The 19,100-nt window shown below is 38.4% G+C and overlaps 1 protein-coding gene across 13 annotated transcripts in view; it reads right to left on the reverse strand.

The window, feature by feature from the left end:
- The window catches only part of SLIT2 (slit guidance ligand 2), a 424,049-nt gene that overhangs the window by 144,565 nt on the left and 260,384 nt on the right, over positions 1-19,100 (reverse strand). For all 13 annotated transcript variants that reach the window (XM_073342407.1, XM_073342403.1, XM_073342401.1 and 10 more), the window contains exons 6-7: positions 4,581-4,652; positions 160-231 (exon numbers count right to left, since the gene is read on the reverse strand). In XM_073342407.1, coding sequence (XP_073198508.1) covers positions 160-231; positions 4,581-4,652 — 144 coding nt within the window. The remainder of the gene's footprint in view (positions 1-159; positions 232-4,580; positions 4,653-19,100) is intronic.

Below are 19,100 nucleotides of genomic sequence, written 5' to 3' on the forward strand. Positions count from 1 at the left end.
TCAATCTAGAGATCGTTGAGTTGCACTTTTCCCCTTTCTTGCCCACAAATCCATCTTGATGCCTTTTCAGAACCACTAGCAAAACTTGTGTAGAAATAGAGAAGTGGTGAACACACTAGATTAACAGAACAGACAGCTATTGTCATCGGGACTACTTACAAGGTTCTGAGTTTGGGCATGTGGTTGAAACTTGCCACTGAAAGTCGAGTGATGTTGTTATTGTTGAGAGTGCTGCAAAACACAAAAAGATTCAACTTAGCATGCTGTAGTTATCAGGATTCCAGATATTGTCCAAAAATTTACGAAGAAAATCAGATGGTATTACTTGAGATACAAATTTGCTATGATTTTGCAGAAAATACAGCTAGTGCACAATGTCGGGGCCTGCTCTTTAAAATCGGGATTTCAGGAAAAGAGTGTTTACACCTGTGAGTTTACACCATGTGAGCCGCCTTGGCTGCCAATGGATTCCAGATGAAGTTTTGGCATTTGACCCTTATGTCTCAAGTGATTCAAACCCTAGCTACCTGAGAGGCTGTCTCCCTCTCCAGTCATTGCACATGTTGAGATCATCTGAGGTATTAAAGGTGGGAATGCCATCCTAGCATAAAGCAGGAGACAGCTGGTGGCAGGATATTCTCAGGGAGGGATCCCTGGTTCTGGAATTCAATTCACTCTCTGGTTCCTCAGGACCCAGATGTGATGACTTTGAACACATGATGCAAGATCCACCTGGCCCAGGTTTTCCTGGGAAGGATGACCCAAGGGCTTACTGAGGCTATGTGGGAGATGGGGTTGGTAGTTGCCATGGAGAGTTGCATGATGATTTTAGGTGACTTGTTCTGTATAAGGTATGGACCTCTTGGGAGCCTTAATATTTTACCAGAATAGCTCTATGTATGTTGTGCAATGTGCTTACAACTTGGCACAGGCACAGTGAATAAATCTAAGTAAATAAATACTTGGTTAGCAAAGAGTTGTCTTAGCATACATTAGTTGCAAAGATAACGAGTAATAATGTATGAAAACTTTATGAAATATCTTTCATTTAATTATTACATTTGGTTTGATATAAAAAGAAGACAAGCTTGACTCCAGAACAAGGAAGAAAACAATATGATTTAAAGAGTTAATATTCCCCCATACTTTTGTCTTACAACTTGTTCATTTGAACAGCATGAAGTACATTTTCAAAATGTTATTTTGTGCTTTACTAATCAACTCTAATGGACTGAGAATTCCATTGGCTAAATCTTTGCGCTCCTTCTTGAAAAAAGCAAGTGTTTCAGTTGTATTTTTTTAAAACATGAAGCATCATTTGCATAATTTATGCTCGTTTCTCAAGACTTTTGAATTAAAAGTACAAAGTACTTCTGAAACACACATGGGTAAATTGCCAGCACCATGAATGGAATCAGGTTGAGCACCTCCAATTAGCTTTAATGGTAGCTATGTGAGTTAATTTTTGGTGCGATGTTTGCAAATTTACTTCACTGTGCTTACTGATTTCTGTTCTGTTCTCTTCACCCACACACAAGGGAACTCCTCTGTGTGCCCTGAGGGGTACAGAAACCAAAGAGGAGTAGAATCAGGAAGAAAGGAAAAAAAGATAAGGACATGTGTCCAACTTGAAAAAAGTGACATTTTGCATAGGGCTAGTGCAAAGATGAGACTGCCAGAAAAGGGTCTAAAATGGTGATATGATCACTGTTAGGTCTTTATATGACTCTCTGTCACAATGTCCAAATGAAAAATATATAGTTCCTATGAGTCTCCCTGCATGACTTATTAATGGGTGACTTCCAAGGTACACCTTTTTAAAACAGGGAACGCAAACCAGTGAGCATTTATGTAGTTCTGATACTACTTAAATAGGACAGATTTTATAAACACTTTATTATATTTCTGGTGTTTGGTTATTTAACTAATTATTTCTTTCTTTGACCGTTCTTGTATTCCCCTTATGTTGCACCAATTTAATTCTATGGATTTATTTGCTGGAATACAGCAAAACAGTAGCTAGTAGTAACTTAATGGATTAGACCATAAACAATTCCATCTAATAAACCAAATCTATGGCTTTCATTAAAGGGACACTGCCAACTTAAAAAAAATCATACTTCTATCTGAAATATTTTCACCCCCTGTTACACATAACCCCCAAAATTCTGTTTCTATTTTAGCAGTTTGTTTACTCTTTGAACTTAACAGCATTGTGTGAATTGCCAGGATCACGCCTGCATAGTCAGTTTCCCCCATTTGCTTCAGTCACACAGCTACAGTGGAAAGAAAAACATTTTAAAAAATAGGAAATTTGAAAGCCATAGAAATTTTCTGGAGGATTCACTGCCAGTAGTAATACCTGAAACTACTTTTAACTCTTCTTTTAAATTGTCTAGATTTCAAGTTGAATGCATCCCTTTAATTATAATAACCTCTGAACCGCCTCAATGTTACCAAAGTATTTCAATGGTGGAAAGTTATTTTATTTTAGAACTGTACAAGACCTGTCACTTTAGCACAAAATTTTAAAACATGATTGAATCAGGGTACAGGACATACTAAAAGCTCTATTATACACTTGTATGTTGATAGAAGATACACATTCCATGCACAGTATTAATACAGACAGAATAAATCCAATCAAATGCAAAACCCATATATATTTAGTGTTGCTAATTATTCAATGTACTATTGCTATTGACTGACCTGAATGTCGTCGTCGTCTTCTTTTTTTTTTTTTTTTTAACTTTTATTTATTTATTAGACAATATGGCTGCTGTGAAGGTGCAATTTAGAGTTCCATTCAACATATTTGTCTCAACCTTGTTTGTAATTTAAGTTCTTCTATAATACTGTTTGTCATATCAAATTATTTAATTCAAGATTACGTTTTATTTACATATTTAACTAATAATAATATATAATAATATATTAATATATATAATAAATATATAATATATAATATAATAATATATATATTCATTCATTCAGGCACAAAATACTGCATGATTACCTGCCTTTGTGGTGCAATACTAATAATTTGTATGGTTTTGATTCTGTGACCATTGAAGTCTATGGGAATTTTTACCATATTTGAGCAGTCAAAATAATAGTAGTAAAGCAGTACTAATAATATTTGGTTTAATTAAAACACACGTTCAAAATTCATTTCTTTTGGACATATATAAAATGTACTATTAAAGGAGGCTATATATTTAAAGTAAGGTAACATGATAACTGCCTTAACCAGCACTGTGAAAATATAAGTTACCCTGTGATACAGGTGAGTTCCTTGGAAAGTGCGGATAAAAATCACACAGTACATCAGGTATGCTGACAAACCACCCATTTATACACTTTACAAGTCACATGTGTTAATATCAAATAAGCAGCATATTTTAACACATTTTAAAAAAGAGAAAGCAACATTTTAGTTATCTGGTTACTTGACTCTAATGACTTAAAACCAAGAAATGTGATAAAACGTTAAAAATTAAAAACAAATAGTCACAGCTACCCACTCATAGTAATCATAGATTAGCTCAATAGCTGCTGAATAACTGCCACCTTTCCCCTAAGTTGCTCATATTTTATCCTTTGGATTCTATTCATAAAAAGATAATGTGTGTTCTCGGAAAAGCTTCTTGATTTTACATAATTACTAACAAAAATTAAGTTAAGAATTAAAGCTCTCTCCCCCCACCAATTTAATTTAGCGTTGGGTTTCCAAGTCGTTTGAAGTCAGGGTGATTTAAAACGACATCCAGAGAAGCACTATTATTGGTAGAGAAAAAAGTCTCCTGCTTTCTTTAAATGTATAAAAGTAACCAAGGAATGTGACACTTTGATTGACAGAGGAAATATTTAAAGAATGTATCCTGTGCCTCAAATTCTTTAGGAATTAGACATTTTACTCATCATAGTCACTATTTTCAGGTCAAGGGTCATTGTAGATTATTTTGTTACCTTTATCCTCATTTGACAGCAATTTCAACATGAGAAAAAAGTAAGCAAGGCAACGTGCAACCCAACCCTTCAATCAATGCCATAAATACATTGTGTATAAAAAAAACCCAGTTAAAAAGCATTTAATAATGAATGGACAGGCTACATAGCAGATATCACGGTTCTGTTTACTGAAAAAGTAGCTTAATGAAAACAGTTATTACAAATGTATTCAATGTATTTATCATTTTGATATAGATAGATAAACAGGCAGATAGAGGTTATCTACAACAAATTACATAACAAAAGCAATATTAAAGTGTGTAGCACTTCAGCAATGAAAAATATTTCACAAAAATAATGGATGCATTAGTACTTTTTTTTTCAGGAAGTGTCTCTTTCTTACAATACATGTCATCTGATTATTTTGTTAAATGCTTTTCTGGGTGAGCAAAATAATATGTCTTTATACATATATTTACCATTCTACAACACATCACAGTGGATTATTTTAAGACATCTTTTCACTAGACCATTTTGTTCCCAGGCTGCAGCTAGCAGATAAGCTTTTACATTAGTACTCCCTAGATACTGAGCTCCAGTTAAAAGTAAGAGATACAAGCAGTACTTACAGCACTTCCAGGTCGCGTAGAGCCCTAAATGCCCCATCTTCAATACAGCTGATCTGGTTGTAATCCAGTTGCCTGTTAAACAGATTATGAGGGAATAGGTAAAAGAGATGAACGCTGTGTAAGAAAGCCTCCTAAAGGATCTGTGTAGCTAGGCCACAGTAACTGAAACGCTCTCACAAATACACTCATCTGCTTAAGAATGTCACACGCCATTCTGGCCTTGATGCTGCCACTGAAATCTCTTTTTGTTCTGAACTGTCTGCGTAAAACAGCAGCTCTGGGAAAGCTCCAGTAAATAATAACTGCACCTTATATTAAATGCCAAAGGAATGCAATTTCATTACATCAAGAAAAGCTATCCATTAAAAGCTCTCAGCGTCATCTCACTGAAACAATTTCATTAAGGTAAAGGACTGTAAATCACTTAATGTCACATGCATCCCCTCAGTGACCTAACAGAATCCATTTATCAGAGAAGACCAGCTGCATGTTAATTTCACTATCCTTGGCAAGAAAGAGCAAGAGAGACCACTTTTAGAGTTTTTCAAAGGCAGTTTCCTTCTAGAATTGTTCGAAATGAAGAAACAACATTGTCCTAGGCATACACATTTTCTTAGTTACATTCTTTAATTCTGCTCCAAATATATCTAGCATTTGTTCTGCAATAACGTTCAGTGTATGATTTTTGCATAGTTTGTGTTCTTTGTAACTATATGCAGATAGGATGTAATAAAGGAGCACTTGAATTCTGGAAATAAAACTCAGCAATGCCATCTCATACATTATTAATCTTAAAGTTATGAAAAATTTACAAACTTTTCTCTGAAGGATGTTATTACTTTTTTCAACTCAAAACATTAATACAGTACATACTACATGACTCCTCTGAAAAAAGAAAGATACACACTTTTCTGAAATTAACAACCACTCAGATACGAAATCCACGTTTCTACACAGCTGAACAATACTAAGAATATGAGCATAATACAAATGAACTTTACCCCTTGTGTTTCTCATTACATACTACCTATCAGCGCTAATAAGGCTTTTACTAAAGCACTTCCAGAGATTTTTGTGAACCTGTGGTAACCCTCTACTTGGATAAGAAATCATTACATCTTTTTTCATTGTAATATAGCAACTTTTACATTGCCTCTGAAGTTTCATATGTATTTTTCTTTTAGTTTCTAGTAAACAGAAACACTATACTATTGTAGCTGTACTGGAATAGTGTTTCTGTTTACTAGAAACAAAAACCAAAATATAATTTCCTGACCACATTTTTTAATCATTTTGGCACAATATTTGTACTGCAGTGTGTTTTTCTTTAAACCTATGTTCCTAAGAACTCTTTTGATTTTAACTAATTAATTTCATTTAACAATTATGTTAATAGCCTTTTTATTTTAAAGAGGCAAAATATATCTATAGTACTATTCTCTAACCTCTGGAACAATTTATCAAAGCCATTTAAATTAGTACAATGGCATGAAATGTTACCCTTGACGCAACACAAAAGAGAAATTGTTTCCAGACAAATTGGCAAAATCTTTTAATGCCATCAAATTTGCCTAATGCAGTCTGCAGGTTAATCTGTAAAAGGGTGAGCTGTATGTTTGCCCATATCTTATTATCCTTAGCTGTCAATGTATAAATCAGTGCTGACACAGCTTCTTCTAAATCATCCATATTATACACAAAGGGAAAGCTTTAGCAGTAGGCAAAGCACTCGAGCAAATCTTGTCCTACAAGAACTGAAAGGCAGATTGCTTCCATTAAACTGACAGCAGTTGAGGTGCACCTGAAAACTTTTGGACCTTTTCTTTTAGTGATGCATCCACAGCACTGCTATCGTTAAGGGCAAGTTGCCATTTCCAGCTTAAACCATTTTTCCCCCATGGATTTCCAACACAGCTGCTTTTGTTCACATGGGGCTGAAACATGGCATGAAGCTAGTCAGTTGAAATGCATTTTTCTTCACAATAAATAATGCTTAATTTAAAAGAAACTTATCTAAAAAGTAGTGTTTCCTGTTTCTTTCAGATGATTGGCTCTCTGTTGTGACTAAATGTCAGAAATACATTAAGTAGTAAGTGTGGCAAACAGCTTTTTAAACCATTAAGTTATTTAACTTTGAAAAGTGGCTTTCTAGTTTATCCTATTTGTATTAAGTTGCAGACATCCACCATACATAAACATATAATTATTCAATGGTTTCACTAATGGTAAATTCTGATAGACAAAACTGCAGAACTTCTCTAATGTCACTGAGAGCATATAATGGGACTGGTAGCATTGAGGAATTATGAAGTTTATGGATAAGGTTGACTTCTGATTTCAGGGTAGTAACCTTGGCCAGAGTTAAGGCTATTTGAAGACCGCTCAGTGTCCACTTTTATACTTCCCAGCTGCTATTTGTTTTTAATATGTTAACTTTTTAAAAAGCACTTTTTAAAATCTACAGTGTTGTTGTAAAGCTTCCTACCTCTGTTAAGTTAGTGAAGCATATCTGCAATCTTAACTCCATTTTAAAGTGTTTTGAGAATTTCTTTAGCTCTTTTCGAATGACTACAAATTCCTCCAGAATAGGAGTCTGTATGGAGGCTGCTAGCTGAGTAGGAATGGACTTGCTACCCCACAGATCATACTCATCCTTGCACAGCTTCTTCCATTCCACTCAAACGTTCACCCCGGGTGGCTCCATTTCCCATGCCCTTGACAAGTCGTTCTCAACCTGAGGCCCATGGGCTGGCTGCAGCCCAATCAACACAGAGATGTGGCCCGTGTGACATCCTCAGGGCCATACAGGTGGTATTGGATGTGGCCCACAATGGTAAATAGACTGAGAACCACTGCCCTTAACAGTCACTATTCCCCCCTCCCATGTGCCCCTTTTTATGTCCCTTCCCTACACTGTGGCTATTTACATTGGGCAATGTGTTTTTTTGTAAATTTACAGGATTCCTAATGTCAATTCTCATTCTTAAAAACCTTTCAGTTGCTTGGGAGAATTAACTCATTTTTGCATCCATATTTGCAGTGTTACCTGGATACTTCCTGTATTTAATACATAGCATTTTTTAAAATGTCACAGCAATGTTAACCAATTGCAAAGGCAAAGTTGTGACATTTTTAAGAGCTATGCAAAAACTTTTTTTTAAATGTAGCTTTATGCTGTAGTCTTATCAATAAATCATGTGCAAAAATGCTGTTAATAAAACATTATTAGTTATCATAATCATACACATTGACTGTGGACTTCTATTTTCTCCCATTCCTTTTTACTTTTACATAACTGCTGTGTTTAATGGTTAGAGCTAAAAAAACAAAGACTAAAAACAAAAATTTAAAAACCCTCAAAAATCAAATGTTCAACATCAGAATATCAATGTACATTTAAGAATTGATATCTATCTTCATACAAAAGAAATTTACACCCTATGCCACCAACACAATAGCATTCCAGAAGTCCATAGTTCATGGAGGTTGAGATACATTTATTCTAACTTCACTTTAAATTGTCAGTTTTTCTACTTCTCTTCCCTTCTCAGCATTCCTCGGGGTTTGAAAATATTGTTTTGTAATGTAAGAATAGAGACCATGAACCATTAAAGTTGTTCAGTTTGTACTGAAATGAATAAATCCAGGCTCCATTTCTTAATGCACTGCTTAATAAGTCATTGTAAAAAGTCAAACTGATTTCCATCTCTTTACTGTGCTTACCTGACAGGAACAACATTCTTTTAAACCTTATAAATTGGTTAGTCACTAAGGTGCCATTAGTACTCCTTTTCTTATAAACCTTTGCATTTTCACATTTACTATTCCTCAGATCATGCCCTGTGTTTGTGGAGGGAGGGGGATGATAACTGTCATTGCAGTATTATTTTTGGAAACAGTTACTATTTTCTACTAATTTGTCTGCATTTTGAGATAGAATTAAATTATGTTTACTCAATTGCCTTTTCTGTTGCAATTTCCCCAATTCTGTTTTTAAGGTAGTGATTTCATGGCACATAATCTAGAAAGAATGTAACAGAATCTATAGAAGATTTTTGTACTGAGTTTCCATCAAATTACAGACAAGAGGACTGTATCTATCTGATTCCACTTTTCTTCCATATGAAATACAAAATGCTTTCCTCCCATTTATCTGCATGGTTTATTTTGTTCAAACTATGTAAGCTTTTATTTTAAAAAAATCTATCTAGTTAATTTTCACTGAAAATCAAGGAATAAAACTGTTACTAAAATAAGTTGTGTGTCAAGTTATTGATCTTTTTATTTCTGTTAAAACTAAACAGCTGGCATTATGGATACATCCTTTAAGTATAGCACTTGGGAATAAAAACTTTTTATATCTTTTTAATAATCTTTAATAATCATTTAATCTTTAATGCTTTTTAATAACTAAATAAAGTCCTCTACATCGTACCCTTCAATCCAACAAAAGTCACTAATGTTGTATGGGAGCAGAAAAACAAAATAAACCAAATTCAGAGTTTTGAAGTCCAAACATTTTGGAATTATGATAAATCAAAAATGTCAGAATATGTATGAGAGATGTAAACCACTTATGGTTTTGAACAATCAAATCCCAAATTTACCGTGCCCAGTTTTCCCCAAATTTTCTATAAAAATTCTAACCTGAACTAAACTTTCAGATGGATATTAAAGGTAAACAAGTAGGTCAAAATCAGGTTTATAATGAGCAACTAGCTCCACCTTCATCTATGTGAAGACTATCACATCTCCACCATCTAGAGATACCTCATTAGAATTGTGTTATATAACTCTTAACACAACGGAGGCCACACCAGATGCTATTCACATATGGTATGTTATTAGTTGATCAAAAATGAAATGTAGGAAGTTGGGAAAAGTGATTTACTTGTCAGGAAACATGGGAAAATATTATTTATTATTTGTATTACCATTGTGCCTAGGAACCCTAGTCATGGATCAAGACCCCATTGTGGTAGGTGCTGTACAAAGAGAACAAAAAGACATCCCGGCCCTGCAAGAGTTTACAATCTAAATAGACAGAACAGACACATGGTGCAGGGGGAGTGGTAGACTGAGCGGTTTCCAGATTTCTAGAGAAGAAGAGGGTGCCACAGTGTATGACTGGTTATGCACTTTACTCTTAGAGCAAAGGAGGTCCCTACTGTGCTTTACCTCCACTTACTACCATTTGATAAAGCTCCACTTGGTTGGATCAAGAGTTATTTCAACGTTCTTCTAGGAGCTGAAAATGGCTTTGAATGTGCACTGTCAGGTAATGCCCCATCATCCTCTTGCTGTGGTACCGTAGATACTTACATCCTCGTCTGGCCATAGAGCAGTGAAGCAGCAGGCCAAAATAACCATAGGTAGTCCTATTCGGCAACTGATTACGTAACCCACAAGTTATGCAGCAGGTAAGTGATGTCATTGGTGTGACTCATGTTAAGTGACAACACTGGATGGCAAACAATCACATGGCAAGTATGTAATTTTTTGGCAAATGCACAATTAGTTATTCTGGCATGTGACATCATTCAGTAGATATCCCCCAGGAATACTTCTGTTGGGCGGTTTGTGTTTAAAGATCAATTAAAAGACTTCTGTCTGTGGAACAACTCCCATTAAACAGTAAACTTGTTACAACAATATCCTGGCAAGGACACAACTGCTTTGGTTCATGACATGATTAAGTTAGGCCTGGCTACACTGGCAAGTTTCTGTGCAGTAAAGAAGCTGTCTGTGTTGTAACTCCCGAGGTGTACAGACAGCCAAGCCACTTAGTGCACAGAAACTGTGCAGTTTCAGTGCTGTAAAAAAACCACCCCAATGAGAGGCATACAGCTGTCTGCGCCGGGGTACAGGGCCACAGTGCCAGTGTAGACACCCTAGCGATTACAGCGCTGCGATGGGCCTCCAAGAGGTGTCCCACAATGCCTGTTCTCGCTTCTCTGGTCATCTGTTTGAACTCTACTGCCCTGCCCTCAGGTAACCAACCGTCATCTCCACCCTGTAAATTCCTTGGGAATTTTGAAAGTCCCCTTCCTGTTTGCTTGGTGACATGTGCAGTGGTCTCAGTGCATCTTTCCAGGTGCCATGCCTGCTTTACACACCAGGCAATCCCCCACTTGGAGCAATGCTGAGCTGCTGGATCTCATCAGCATTTGGGGAGAGGAGGCTGTCCAGTCCCAGCTACGCTCCAGCCGTAGGAATTATGATACCTATGGACAGATTTCACAATGCATGACAGAAAGGGGCCATGACTGGATCACACTTCAGTGCAGGGTCAAAGTGAAAGAGCTGCCGAATGCCTACACCACAAGGCGTGGGAGGCAAACCGCCACTCCAGTGCTGCGCCCACGAGCTGCTGGTTCTACAAAGAGCTGGATGTAATACTCGGTGGCGACCCCACCTCCACTGCAAAGGCGACTGAGGATACTGCGATGGCTCGTGTGCCAGTCGAGAGTTGACCAAGCCAGGAGGAGGAAATCTGGGACAAGGTGTGTGAGGGGGACCCAGAGGCAGAGGACGACTTGGAGGTGAGAGATGCATGCAGCCCAGAGCTCTTCTCTACCCAGGAGGAGGCTAGCCAGTCACAGCTGTTGGATCTTGGGGAAGCACAAACAGGAAAGGAGGCCCCTGGTAAGTGGCTTTGATTTTGTGAATCGCTGAAGCGAGTTGTTGGGGGGCAGGCGGGTTGCAGAAAGCAGGCTTGTGTCTGTTTGTTGTGCGTACCACCACATGCCTAGACTGAGTGGCAGAACAGGGTGTCGATTGACTCCCTCCCTTCACAGAAATCTGCCTTGGAGGTCTCCAGGAAACTCTCATTAAGATACTGGGCAATCTGCTCCTGCAGAACTGCTTTGTTTCTTGCCCCATTAAGGGTAACTTTCCCACACCACACTGCTGTCGCTGGGGTGTGGGGAGGGAGGGAACATTGCTGCACATAGGTGAGCCGCATAAGGGCCAGGGCAGAAGCTGCCATCTTGGTGAAGACCCTCCCTTGATTCCCTGCTCACCCTCAGTAGTGAGATATCTTCCATAATGAACAATTGCTGTAGATGACAAAACAGTTTTCTAGTTGTTTATAATACAACACAATGTAATAAGCCAGCCCAAATACCATAAAAAGGTAGCACAATATTTGTCAGACATATATGACAGACAAGACTGAAGACAGATGACATTTTTAAGACGGTAAACCTCAACCATCCCTAATATCTGATTTTCTAAGGTCTACCTTGATCAAAACCATTTGGGCATTTACGAATGGAGACCTGCTTCCTGGCTGGTGTAGGAGTGAGCTGGAAAGTTGATTACAAGCCTAGCTACAAAGAAATATTGACAGCCTCTCTGTGCACATAAAAACACATTTTCCAAACATAATTTTTCAATATTTTCGCAGGGAAGATCCTGGGTCTCCTGGCCCAGTTTTCATTGGGAAAGTCTAGTTATTTTTACTCTGTTCAACAAAGAGATGCCATGAAACATTTTCTGGGGAAATGTTTGTGATTGGCGGCACTTACATTAGTGCTATATAACAGATGAAACCACATATCAATGCAGCACTGCAGATGTCATCTATTTGCCTAATATTTAGTGTCTTTCAGATAAAATAACTTGTTTGATTATTCTCAGAGGTCCTACTCTGCCCCAGCTTCCCACTGCCTAAAGTGCCAAACACCACAATGGATGGGGGTGGGGAGGAGGAAGATGGACTTGGTTGAGTTCACAGCCAGTGACTTTTGTTTTGAAATTCAGGTTGAAAGCACAGAGTTTTGCCGTGGTGAGGGTCAGAACCATAAATCCTTTCAGTGGGTCTGAAATTCAGCCCAAGTTCACAAATCTGCCACAAGTTACATATTTGTAACAAAACAGGAAACCCAGGTGAGTTTCATCTGGTTTGGGATTTCATGTCACCGTATGTACTCAGATACTATAGTGATGAGCAGTAATATAAAATCCTGAGATATATTGTTTCATATGTAGTCCAATATCTGTGCTGATGAAGTAAAGTTATAAAGGATCCTCAGTAAAAGCTTCTTCAAAATTATTCTTAGTAGCCTAGGTGTTACAGCAGGCCATTTTATATACAATGAAAAGGGTATATTGGGTAAAAAATTTTTAAAGTTACTACATAACTTAGAATTATAAGTGCTTACGCAACTTAGAATTTAAAAGTGACTTAGGAACTCATTATCTTTCAAAGAGACTTTGGCTGCTAAATGAGTTTTTAAAATAGGACTTAGGTCTTGTCTATACACGAAAGATCACAGAATCATAGAAATGTAGTTCTGGAAAGGGTCATCTCGTCCACCCCACACACTGAGGCAGGAATAAGTATAACTAGCCCATCCCTGATAGATATTAAACCTGTTCCTAAAAACCTCCACTGGCAAGGATTCCACAACCTGCCTTGGAAGCCTATTCTAGAGCTTAACTAACCTTATAGTTAGAAAGTTCGTCCTAATATCTAAACTAAATCTCCCTTGCAGCAGATTAAGCCCATTACTTCTTGACCTACCTTCAGTGGACATAGTATAATTGATCACTATCTTCTTTATGACATATCTTAACACATTTGAAGACTTATCAGGTCCTTCTTCAGCATTCTCTTCTCAAGACTAGACAAATTTTTAAAACTTTTTCATAAGTCAGATTTTCTAAACCTTTTATCATTTTTGTTGCTCTCCTCTGGAGTCCACAATTTGTACACATCTTTTCTAAAATATGGCACCTAGAACTGGATATAACACTCCAGCTGAGGCCTTACCAGTGATGAGTACAGTGGGACAATTACCTCACATGTGACACTTCTATTACTAATACAGTCAAGGATTATATTAACCGTTTTCACAACTGCATCATATTGTTGACTCATATTCAATTTGTGATCCACTTTAAACCCAGATCTTTTTCAGTGGTACCACTGCCTATTCAGTTGTTCCCCATTATGTAGTTGTGCTTTTGATTTTTACTTCCCAAGTGTAGTACTTCGCATTTGTCTTTTCTGAATTTCATCTTGTTGATTTCAGATCATTTGTCCAATTTTTCAAGGTCGTTTTGAATTCTAATCCTGTCTTCCAAAGTGCTTGCAATTCCTCCAAACTTGGTGACATCCCCCAATTTTATAAGCACTTTCTCCAATCCATTATTCAAGTCATTGATGGAAACGTTGAATAGCACTGGACCCAGGACAGATTATGTGAAGGACCCAACTAGATACATCCTCTCAGTTTGACACCAAACCATTGATAATTACTCTGAGTCCAGTTTTTCAACCAACTGTGTGCTCACCTTATAATAATTTCATCTAGATCACATTTCCTTGAGAATGTTATGTGGGACTGCATCAAAAGTCTCACTAAAAGGAGGATACAGGATGGGTTGAAGAGGATTACAAGGGAGAACAGGAATAGAAAGAACTTGCAGCCAGAGGGAAAAGGGGATAGATGGGAGAAGAGCACCATCATCAGGAAAAGGCAGGTCTATGTGATTGGGGACTCTTTACTGAGAAGAATAGACTGGCTTCTAACCAGAGCTGATCCAGAGAATAGAAGGGTGTGCTGCCTTCCAGGTGCTAAGATACAGGATGTAGACCTGAGGTTGAAAAGGATCCTAAAGGGAGCAGGGAAGAATCCTCTAATTATCCTTCATGTGGGAACAAATGATACGGCTAGATTCTCGCTGGAAAGTATAAAGGGAGACTATGCTAGGCTGGGGAAGACGCTTAAGGAAATCAAGGCTCAGGTGATCTTCAGAGGGATTCTGCCTGTTTCTAGAGAAGGGCAACAAAGGTGTGACAAGATTATGACTATCAACAGATGGCTTAGGTAGTGGTGCTATAAGGAGGGCTTTGGGATGTATGGCCACTGGGATGCATTCATGGACAGAGGACAGTTCTCTTGGGATGGACTTCATCTGAGTAGGGAAGGAAATAGACTTCTAGGATGGAGGCTGGCAGAACTGATTAAGAGAACTTTAAACTAGGAATTTGGGGGAGATGTCCAGGTAATCTCCACACCGGATTTTAGCATTGAGAGGGAAGAAAACGAAGTAAGAAAGGATACAGCTGTGGGTAGGAGAATGTATGTAAGGAGGAAGGGCCATGTGGATACCAGTCTAATAGGTTATACTGGCTGTAGAATGACCATGTCTAATAGGGTACAGAATGTGAGCGAGGCCAAACAGCAAAAGTTAAGATCTTTGCACACTAATGTGAGGAGCCTAGGTAACAAAATGGAGGAACCAGAGCTACTGGTGCAGGAAGTGAAACCAGATATTATAGGGATAACAGAAACATGGTGGAATAGTCGTCATGACTGGACTATGGGTATTGAAGGGTATGTGCTGTTTAGGAAAGACAGAAATAAGGGTAAAGGTGGTGGAGTAGCACTGTGTATCAATGAGGAGGTAGAATGTAAAGAAATAAGAAGCAATGGAATGGATAAGACAGAGTCTGTCTGGGCAAAAATCACATTGGGGAAGAAAATTACTAGAGCCCTCCCTGTGATAATACTTGGGGTGTGCTATAGACCGCCGGGATCTAATTTGGATATGGATGTTTTTAATGAAGTAAATACTAACGGAAACTGCGTGATCATGGGAGACTTTAACTTCCCAGATATAGACTGGAGGACGAGTGCTAGTAATAATAATAGGGCTCAGATTTTCCTGGATTCCTTCATCAAGTAGTTGCTGAACCGACTAGAGGGGATGCCATTTTAGATTTGATTTTGGTGAATAATGAGAACATCACAGAAGAAATGGTTGTAGGGGACAATCTTGGTTCGAGTGATCATGAGCTAATTCAGTTCAAACTGAACGGAAGGATTAACAAAAATAAATCTGCGACTAGGGTTTTTGATTTCAAAAGGGCTGATTTTCAAAAATTAAGGAAATTAGTTAGGGAAGTGGATTGGATTGAAGAACTTATGGATCTAAAGGCAGAGGAGGCCTGGGATTACTTTAAATCAAAGCTGCAGAAGCTATCAGAAGCCTGCATCCCAAGAAAGGGGAAAAAATTCATAGGCAGGAGTTGTAGACCAAGCTGGAGGAGCAAGCTCTCAGAGAGGTGATTAAGAAAAAGCGGAAAGCATACAGGGAGTGGAAGATGGGAGGGATCAGCATGGAAAGCTACCTTATTGAGGTCAGAACATGTAGGGATAAAGTGAGAAAGCCTAAAAGTCAAGTAGAGTTGGACCTTGCAAAGGGAATTAAAACCAATAGTAAAAGGTTCTACAGCCATATAAATAAGAAGAAAACAAAGAAAGAAGAAGTGGGACCGCTAAACACTGAGGATGGAGTGGAGGTCAAGGATAATCTAGGCATGGCCCAATATCTAAACAAATACTATGTCCTCAGTCTTTAATAAGGCTAAAGAGGATCTTAGGGATAATGGTAGCATGACAAATGGGAATGAGGATATGGAGGTAGATATTACCATATCTGAGGTAGAAGCGAAACTCGAACAGCTTAATGGGACTAAATTGGGGGGCCCAGATAATCTTCATCCAAGAATATTAAAGGAATTGGCACATGAAATTGCAAGCCCATTAGCAAGAATTTTTAATGAATCTGTAAACTCAGGGGTTGTACCATATGGCTGGAGAACTGCTAACATAGTTCCTATTTTTAAGAAAGGAAAAAACAGTGATCCGGGTAACTACAGGCCTGTTAGTTTAGCATCTGTAGTATGCAAGGTCTTGGAAAAAATTTTGAAGGAGAAAGTAGTTAAGGATACTGAGGTCAATGGTAAATGGGACAAAATACAACATGGTTTTACAAAAGGTAGATTGTGCCAAACCAACCTGATCTCCTTCTTTGAGAAAGTAACAGATTTTTTAGACAAAGAAAATGCAGTGGATCTAATTTAATCCACCTAGATTTCAGTAAGGCGTTTGATACCGTGCCACATGGGGAATTATTATTTAATTGGAAAAGATGGGGATCAATATGAAAACTGAAAGGTGGATAAGGAATTGGTTAACAGGGAGACTACAGCGGGACCTACTGAAAGGTGAACTGTCAGGCTGGAGGGAGGTTACAAGTGGAGTTCCTCAGGGATCAGTTTTGGGACCAATCTTTTTATTACAGACCTTGACACAAAAAGTGGGAGTGTGCTAATAAACTTTGTGGATGATACAAAGCTGGCAGGTATTGCCAATTTAGAGAAGGACCGGGAAATCATACAGAAAGATTTGGATGACCTTGTAGACTGGAGTAATAGTAATAGGATGAAATTTAATAGTGAGAAGTGTAAGGTTATGCATTTAGGAATTAATAACAAGAATTTTAGTTATAAGTTGGGGACGCATCAATTAGAAGTAATGGAGGAGGAGAAGGACCTTTGAGTATTGGTTGATCATAGGATGACTATGAGCTGCCAACGTGATATGGCCGTGAAAAAAGCTAATGCGGTCTTGGGATGCATCAGGCGAGGTATTTCCAGTAGAGATAAGGAGGTTTTAGTACCGTTATACAAGGCACTGGTGAGACCAAACCTGGAATACTGTGTGCAGTTCTGGTCTCATGTTTAAGAAGGATGAATTCAAACTGGAACAGGTACAGAGAAGGGCTACTAGGATGATCCGAGGAATGGAAAACCTGTCTTATGAAAGGAGACTCACTGAGCTTGGCTTGTTTAGCCTAACTAAAAGAAGGTTGAGGGGAGATATGATTGCTCTCTATAAATATATCAGAGGGATAAATACCGGAGAGGGAGAGGAATTATTTAAGCTCAGTACCAATGTGGACACAAGAACAAATGGATATAAACTGGTCATTGGGAAGTTTAGACTTGAAATTAGATGAAGGTTTCTAACCATCAGAGGAGCGAACTTTTGGAATAGGCTTCCAAGAGAAGTAGTGGGGGCAAAAGACCTACCTGGCTTTAAGATTAAATTCGATAAGTTTATGGAGAAGATGGTATGATGGGATAACATGATTTTGGTAATTAACTGATCTTTAAATATTCATGGTAAATAGGCCCAATGGCCTGTGATGGGATGTTAGATGGGGTGGAATCTGAGTTACTACAGAAAATTCTTTCCTGGGTATCTGGCTGGTGAATCTTGCCCACATGCTCAGGGTTTAGCTGATCGCCATATTTGGGGTCGGGAAGGAATTTTCCTCCAAGGCAGCTTGGAAGAGGCCCTGGAGGTTTTTCGCCTTCCTCTGTAGCATGGGGCACGGGTCACTTGCTGGAGGATTCTCTGCTCCTTGAAGTCTTTAAACCACCATTTGAGGACTTCAATAGCTCAGACATAGGTGAGAGGTTTTTCGCAGGAGTGGGTGGGTGAGATTCTGTGACCTGCACTGTGAAGGAGGTTGGACTAGATGATCATAATGGTCCCTTCTGACCTTAGTATCTATAAAATCAAGATATATCATGTTTACAGATTTCAGAGTGGTAGCCGTGTTACTCTGTATCAGCAAAAAAACTGAGGAATACTTGTGGCACCTTAGAGACTAACAAATTTATTTGGGCATAAGCTTTCGTGGGCTAAAACCCACTTCATCAGATGCATGCAGTGGAAAATACAGTAGGAAGATATAGATATAGATATACACACACAGACAAAAACACACACACACAGAGAACATAAAAAATGGGTGTTGCCATACCAACTGTAATTAGACCAATTAATTAAGGTGGGCTATTATCAGCAGGTGAAAAAAACCTTTTGTAGTGATAATCAGGATGGCGCATTTCAAACAGTTGACAAGAAGGTGTGAGTAACAGTAGGCGGAAAAATTAACACGGGGAAATAGTTTTTACTTTGTGTAATGACCCATCCACTCCCAGTCTTTATTCAAGCCTAATTTAACAGTGTCCAGTTTGCAAATTAATTCCAATTCTGCAGTTTCTTCTTGGAGTCTGTTTTTGAAGGTTTTTTTTGTTAGATAATTGAGACTTTTGGTCTGAAATTGAGTGACCAGGGAGGCTGAAGTGTTCTCCGACTGGTTTTTGAATGTTACAATTCTTGATGTCTGATTTGTGTTCATTTATTCTTTTGCATAGAGACTGTCTGGTTTGGCCAATGTACACAGCAGAGGGGCATTGTTGGCACATGATGGCATATATCCCATTGGTAGATGTGCAGGTGAATGAGCCTCTTATGGTGTGGGTGATGTGATTAGGTCCTATGATGGTGTACCTTGAATAGATATATGGACAGAGTTGGCAACGGGCTTTGTTGCAAGGATAGGTTCCTGGGTTAGTGTTTTTGTTGTGTGGTTGCTGGTGAGTATTTGCTTCAGGTTGGGAGGTTGTCTGTAAGCGAGGACTGGCCTTTCTCCCAAACCTCTCCAGTGCATTATCAAGGATCTACAACCTATCCTGAAGGACTATCCCTCACTCTCACAGATCTTGGGAGACAGGCCAGTCCTCATTTACAGACAGCCCCTGAACCTGAAGCAAATACTCACCAGCATTGCCTTTTTCTGGTGTTGCTTAATCCAGTTCCAAAGTAGGTTAAGCTAACTTGGAAAAGGGTATTCTTATTCCAGAATAAG

This window comes from Lepidochelys kempii, chromosome 4 (assembly GCF_965140265.1).
Source record: "Lepidochelys kempii isolate rLepKem1 chromosome 4, rLepKem1.hap2, whole genome shotgun sequence".
NCBI lineage: Eukaryota > Metazoa > Chordata > Testudines > Cheloniidae > Lepidochelys > Lepidochelys kempii.